This window comes from Euphorbia lathyris, chromosome 8 (assembly GCF_963576675.1).
Source record: "Euphorbia lathyris chromosome 8, ddEupLath1.1, whole genome shotgun sequence".
NCBI lineage: Eukaryota > Viridiplantae > Streptophyta > Magnoliopsida > Malpighiales > Euphorbiaceae > Euphorbia > Euphorbia lathyris.
In genome coordinates, this window is record NC_088917.1 from 8904798 (window position 1) to 8912567 (window position 7770).

The following is a 7770-nucleotide window of genomic DNA, read 5'->3' on the forward strand; positions in this document are numbered from 1 at the left end:
TATATCAACAGCACAGGATACCTCTCCGTCAGGTATCCCTGCACCTCCCCAGTTCGTAGCAAAAACAGCACAGAGTATCTCCTACATCCTGAGATACTCTGACACTAGCCACAAGGACAAGTGTGTAGCAAATCATATCTCAACTGAACCACAAATACCAACAACACAAAATTGACCATTGCGTATAAATCCACTATAACAAGCTATTAATTAACCATTATTCTCGATTTGTCATGTTTATCTCACAACACGCCCAATATCAGAAAATCAAGTGCAATATCATTACTCGTGTCCATAGCATCCATAAATTTCAACTCAACCCAAAGTCATAAGATCTCAGACAGTCAATTTGCATAACGCATCATAATCATCTCAATTTCTCGTCAATTGTATCCATCAATGACAATTGCTTGTTAAAACATAAATAGTCACCACAATCAAACAAATATATATCAACTATCACTTACTTGGAACAGGTAATCCAATGAAACGCTAAGTCTCCGTTGTTAACTCTCCCCTTCTTCGACACCGCCTTGTGAATTGAAAATAGTGCTTTCAAGAGGATTTGATAGGAATAGTAGGTAGCTCTTCAAAGGACTTGAGGTTTCTCTCTTTTCTTTTCTTTTCTTTTATTTGTGCGGAAACATAAAAGTTGTAGGGTTTCCCCTATATGTACTATACTTAGAAAATTACTATTATGCCCATGCTACTTATGTAAATAAAAATCTGATTATTATTACCCTCAATTAACTAATTTTTAAATACCTTCATTAACCTTTTGTATTATTTCACTTTTACCCAAAATTTAGATTATTTTCTTAATCTCATCCTATAATTCAATTGTATCAATAATAAATTTTATAACCCTATTATTATTATTTTTTTAGGACGTTACAGTTCTCTCCCCCTAAAAAAAATTTTGTCCTCAAAATTTACGTACCCGCTATATTGAAGAGATGCGGATATTTTTGTCTCATGTGTTCTTCCATTTCCCATGTAGCTTCACGTAGCGATCGGTGGTGGCTCCAACGAACTCTCACCATTGGAATCTCTCGCCTTCTCAATTTCCTCATTTGAGTTTCTAATATTTCCACTGGTTCCTTCGTGTAGGTTAAATCCTTGACCACTTGAATCTCCGGCTCCGAAATCACATGATCCGGATCAGATCGATATTTCCTCAACATTGACACATGGAAAACATCATGAATCTGAGACAACTCTGCTGGTAGCGCTAGTCTATAACCCAATGGTCCAATCCTTGCCGTGATCTCATATGGTCCGATGTACCTTGGACTCAACTTCCCTCTTTTTCCGAATCGAACAATCCCTCTCCAAAGTGAAACCCTTAAGAACACATGATCTCTTACCTTATATTCCATCTCTCGGCGGTGCTTATCAGCATAAATTTTTTGTCTATCTTGTGCCGCTTGTAGACATTTCTTTACTATATCAATCTTTTCGACTGTCTCCTGTACCAATTCAGGTCCTTCTAACTGTCGCATGCCCTCCATATCCCAACAAACAGGATTTCTACACTTCCTTCCATACAATGCTTCATATGGTGCCATCCCAATGCTAGAATGGAAACTGTTATTATAAGCAAACTCTATCAAGGACAAATGCCTATCCCATTCTCCCTGAAAGTTTAACACACAAGCCCTCACCATATCTTCTAATGTTTGGATAGTACGCTCCGATTGTCCATCTGTTTGAGGGTGAAACGTTGTGCTAAAATTCAGTTTTGTGCCTAAAGCTTTCTGCAGACTACCCTAAAAACGAGAAGTGAAACGTGGATCCCTATCTGACACAATAGAGACTGGAACACCATGCAATCTCACAATCTCATCCCGATATAACCTTGCTAACTTGTCTAAAGGATCAGTTTGCCGCATTGGTAAGAAATGAGCAGATTTGGTTAGACGGTCTACAATCACCCAAATAGCATCATGTTTACGCATTGTCCTAGGTAGTCCAATAACAAAGTCCATGGTGATCCTTTCCCATTTCCAAGATGGAATAGCTAAAGGTCGTAATTTCCCAACTGGTGCTTGATGTTCTGCCTTGACTTGCTGACAGGTAAGACATTTAGCCACAAATTCAGCAATGTCTTTCTTCATAGCCCGCCACCAGTAACGTGGTCTCAAGTTTCGATACATCTTTGTAGTTCCAGGATGCATTGCATATGGTGTATTATGTGCCTCTTTCATAATCTCAACCTTCAACTCACCTAGTTCAGGTACACATACTCGACTTCCCATCATAATCATCTCATCCCCTCTCACTGAAAAATTAGGCTTTTTCCCTTGCTGGACCTTCTCCTTCATTTTCTGAAGATAAGGATCTTGAACTTGTAACTCCATAATCCTGTCTTCCAAAATTGGCCTTACCTGTAGTGTAGCCATCAACCCGGTTACCTCATCCACACCTAATCTCACGTTCATAGCCCTTAAATCCACTAAGGATGTCATATTATAACCCTTCATGCTTGCTAACACTTCAGAAGTCTTCCTACTCAATGCATCTGCTACAACATTCGCCTTGCCTGGGTGGTAATCAATGGTGCAATCATAATCCTTCAATAACTCGATCCATCTCCTCTGCCTCAAATTCAACTCCTTTTGTGTAAGGATATATTTCAGACTCTTATGATCAGTGAGAATCTGAAATGTTTCTCCATACAAGTAATGTCTCCAGATCTTAAAGGCATGAACAATTGCTGCTAACTCCAAATCATGTGTGGGATAATTGACCTCATGTGTTCTCAACTGACGAGAAGCATAAGCAATCACCTTCTTATTTTGCATCATCACACATCCCAATCCATGCTTTGAAGCATCAGTATATACCACAAATACACCTCTACCAGATGGTAGTACTAACACTGGTGATGATGTCAATCTTCTCTTTAATTCATCAAAACTCTTCTGACACTGCTCAGTCCATTGATAGACTACACCCTTCCTTAGCAACTTCGTTAATGGCCCAGCAATAATTGAAAATCCTTCCACAAACCTTCTATAGTAACCTGCTAAACCTAGAAAACTCCTCACTTCAGTCACGCTTTTTGGTGGATTCCACTCCATAATAGCCTTCACTTTAGTCGGATCAGGCATAACCCCATCCTTAGACACCACATGACCCAAAAAGACTACATGTTCCATCCAAAATTCACACTTAATCAATTTTGCATATAATTCTTTCTCCTTTAAAATTTGCAACACTATTCCCAGATGCAACTCATGCTCCTCTTTCGTTTTTTAGTACACTAAAATATCGTCAATAAAGACGATCACAAACTGATCCAGGTACTGTTGAAATGTGCGGTTCATTAGAGCCATGAATGCAGCTGGTGCATTTGTCAATCCAAATGGCATCACTAGAAACTCATAGTGCCCATAACGCGTACGAAAAGCCGTCTTAGAAACGTCTTTATCTGCTACCCTCAATTGCCGATATCCAGACCTCAAATCAATCTTTGAAAAGATTTTTGCTCCCTTCAACTGATCCAATAAATCATCAATCCTCGGCAAAGGGTACTTATTCTTCACAGTCACCCTATTCAGTTGTCGATAATCGATACAAAGTCGCATACTCCCATCCTTCTTCTTCACGAATAAGACTGGTGCACCCCAAGGTGAAGTGCTTGGTCTAACAAAGCCTTTATCTAACAATTCTTCTAATTATTTCTTCAACTCCTCCAGCTCAATAGGAGCCATTCTGTATGGTGCAATAAAAGCCAGTAATTATGCTAGATGCAAATGGGCGACTTATCCCTTTTCAAGCTATCAAGTACTGAATTGTAACTACACAAGGGTGGAGCCGGTGGCTGGAGCCCCCTAGCCCTGTGCTTCAGTCCAAAAGTGATCATTCCACTTTACTCAGTACAACGCTAACACACGCCAAACCTATGCGGTTCCACCTGGCAAGGCACCTTCAATCTCACCCTTACATGTGTCCAAAATATGAACTATGGCAAGGAAGCCCACGCTTTGCCAAAACATCATTCGAATCATATAAATAAGTGGCAATATGGCGTACCCAATGTATTTCATTCTTAACATCTCTAATTATATTTTTTTCCATTATCTTTACAAAGCTCTACTAACTTAAGCATCAGAGTGCAGATGATAATCTCCATATCTCCTTTAATCTGTTCTATATCTTATCGCATGTCTCTCATCAATCAAACACTCACCAAGAAATTTTCATCAACTTTTACCTACATTAAATTAGTGCAGTGAGCGTGGACGTAACGCATGCAACATTCATAACTCACAATAAAATCCCCGTAAATTTTACCAACTCTTCTTTTACCCTGACTCCTAACCTAAAATCTACCTAACCTGTAACCTCGCTAGATGTAAATGGGTGACCTATCCATTTTCAGGCTATAACCCCCAATCTAGGTGATCGCCTGAAAGAATGTTTAGGCTCATTGAATCTTGAAAAGAGAAGGTTCATTGATGGTATTATAAAACAACTGTTCTATAGTGTGAAAATGGCTCGGGTGACTGTGAACGAGCTAAGAGGCGAACATGCAACTGAAATGAAATCCATGAGGCTCAGTTTCGAGCAGTATAGGAGGAAATCAACCGGTACAACCACCAAGGATTTATAGTGTGCTTTAGTAGACATCATGTTATCCGTGACTGCGCGGACATAAAGAAAACCTCAAACAAATTTAAGCTTACAGATCTCAAAAATAGTTCAGGAAGCGATAGTGTAGCACTAGTAAACGCTAATAAAATGAGTAGCACTTTTTGAATTCAATTTAATATTCACAGCTAACTTTTATAATAATTAATAGATTATCATATGTGATTATAATATTATTATTATTATTATTATTATGATGGAAGTGATTACAATATTATTATCATACCATAACATCCTCAACAAGGATAAAATAAAACTAGAAACTTTCTCTATTAGAATTTGAAAAGCATTGAGTATTGATCCTCATTTTGCCAGCTCGTACCACTTGACAGGAGTAAAGCTCAATTCATGAAATTGAACTCTCTTCGATGTAATATGTTCTACCAGAAACGTAACATCAGCAACAAGGATTAGCTCCTCATTCAAGTAACCAATTTAATAAACAAATTTGGAAATAATAAACTACGATGTTTATTAATGTATAATCAAATATCTTATATATCACACTAATATTTTTAATATACAAATTAATAGAAATAACTTTTAGATCTCGAGTTCGAGTTCTAGCATACGTAAAAAAAATTGTTAATAGAGAGAGAATCCACCTAAAGAGTGTCTGACGAGCGTCCAACCAAAAAATCTGACAAAATATAACAAAAATTAGAAATAACTTTATTAAAACCAAAATAAAATTCATACATAGGCAAACCTTATTAATCTCAAAATGAAATTTAACCCATCAAAATGTGCCAAATGTGAAAAAAGGTTTGGTAGTATGGAAATCACATCAAACCTCAAGTCACCTTAACAAAATCCTCTCCCTAAAGACACCAATTTAAGGTTTAGCAACTAGCTTAATTCCTAGTGAAACACAAACATAAAAAAAAAACATAAGAAATTCTTTCTTCCTTCCTCTCCAAAGTTTCCGGCAGCTATTTCATCTCTCTCTCTCTCCTTTTCCACCGGAGTTTCAAGATATGGAAAGACACACCAACGGCGGAGCTTCTTCTCCGGCAAGCCCCACCACCTTTGTCCAAGCCGATACAAACAGCTTCCGAGACCTCGTCCAAAAACTGACCGGTTTACCCGGCGACTCGGCCGATAAATCACTCCCTACCAGAATCTCCTCCGTGCCCCCACGGCGGCCGTCTTTCAAGCTTCAAGAACGTAGACAGACAATCAAGAAACTCGAAATTCAACTCGGCCTTACTCAACGTAATAAAACTCACCGGCCGGAGTTCTCAATTCTTAGTCCGGTAACACCTCTTTCGTCGGAATCGCTCTTTTTTCTCACACCTGGAACTGAGTCGCCGTCTTCCCCGGCGGCAGTTTTGGAGGAGGAGAAAGCCATAGCTGAGAAAGGATTTTATTTACATCCGTCGCCGTTGACTACACCTAGAGGAAGTGAGCCGCCGGAGCTTTTAACTCTTTTTCCGTTAACTTCTCCTTGTCGGAGGAATCAAGATTAGGTTTTTCTTCTTTTTTCTTTATGACCGGAATTTCAAGAATGTTGGTGGAAATTATAAGTCGTATAATCTTGTGATTTTGGGTTGTATTGTATATTAGTAATTAATTAGTTGGTTGTTCTTTTACAGTTTATATACTGGTCTAATATTCCTTCGTCCCTTTAACTTCTTTAAATTGGTCATTTTACCTCTCCAACTTATCGAATATCCTATTTTCCCTATTAACTCCATAAAAATAGTATTTTTCACCCATTTAACTTGTTCAAATTTATCATTTTATCTCTCCTCAACTCATAAAATGTCTTATTACCTATTTAACTCTAAAAAAGCGGTATTTCTCACCCTTATGATCGTATTTACCCCTTTAACTTCATAAAAGTGGTATTTCTTATCCCTTTATAGTGCAAAATTAATAGAACTTATTCAATGAGTTTGAAAGTGTGTTTTTTTAATATGATTTTTTTATTTTATTTTAATTTGATAATTATATTGACATTTTATGTGTTTATTATAATAATATTGTATTCCAATAATTAGATAATCAAAATTTAACTAGGGAAAAAAGTTGAAAAGAGAATGAACGAATAAAATATACAAATAACAAGAACATTAATATAAACAAGTTAAATATATTATATGTAGAGATAAAGTACCAAAATAGGCATATGGTTTTTGATGAAGTATCAAGTTAGGTTCCACGTACAGAATAGCACAAATATATGTTTAATGTTTAAAAAATGTATCAATTTAGACATTGATAATGGATTGTAAAGGGTGAGAAATACCACTTTTATAGAGTTAAGGGGGTAAATGGACAAGTTAAGGGGATGGAAAATACCACTTTTATAGAGTTAATGGGGTAAACAGGACATTTGATGAGTTGCTGGGGTAAAATGACCAATTTGAACAAGTTAAGGGGGCTGAGAAAGCATTAGGCCAAATTTTTAACTACTCAAACTAAAGCTTAACTAGTTAAAATGTTGTTAAGGTTAATTCTTAATTCTTCGAGGAGTTTAATATTAGATATATACGGTTTAGTTGATCTTTTAAACTTTTAAAGTGTTTTAAAAAAAAAAGGATTGACCTCATAAACTTTTAAAGTGTTTCAATAACACATTTAGCTTGCATAAAATAAAATGTAACCACTTAATTATTATGTTGCAAATGAGTAAGTTAAATACTCTTAAAATGTTATTACATCATTTATTACTCCTAAACATATTAAAATGAATTTCTTACTTGTTCAACTGTAAAATTTATATTCATAATTGTTTTTTTAGGATGCGTGCATCACATCTTTTATATTTAATTTATTTTCGATTATATTTTACATAAATTCAAATAATTACCTGAATATTTTATAAAAAAAAAATTGAAAGGTTACTGTAGCATTTGAAATATAAATAATACATTAAACCGATAAATAATTAAATGAGCAGAAAATATGCATATGAAACACAGTCACATTTTTGCCATTTATAGTTATGTCAGTTACAATTTTTTTTTTGATAGGAGATATCAGTTACAATTTAAAAACTACCAAAACACACCATTCGCAATGATTTAAACGTTTCGAATTGAGATCTTTTCATCAATTTTAAATAATTATTACAAATTAATTATTTATTTATTTAACTACATTAATTTT

At 35.8% G+C, this 7770-nt stretch overlaps 1 protein-coding gene across 1 annotated transcript; it reads left to right on the top strand.

Annotated features, from left to right (window-relative positions):
- The first annotated feature begins 5512 nt into the window (after positions 1 to 5512).
- On the top strand, positions 5513 to 6280 carry LOC136203041 (VQ motif-containing protein 31-like). The gene has a single exon (XM_065994078.1). It carries the CDS (start codon positions 5634 to 5636, stop codon positions 6123 to 6125), a length of 492 nt encoding a protein of 163 aa, XP_065850150.1. The 5' UTR covers positions 5513 to 5633; the 3' UTR covers positions 6126 to 6280.
- The last annotated feature ends 1490 nt before the right edge of the window (positions 6281 to 7770 follow it).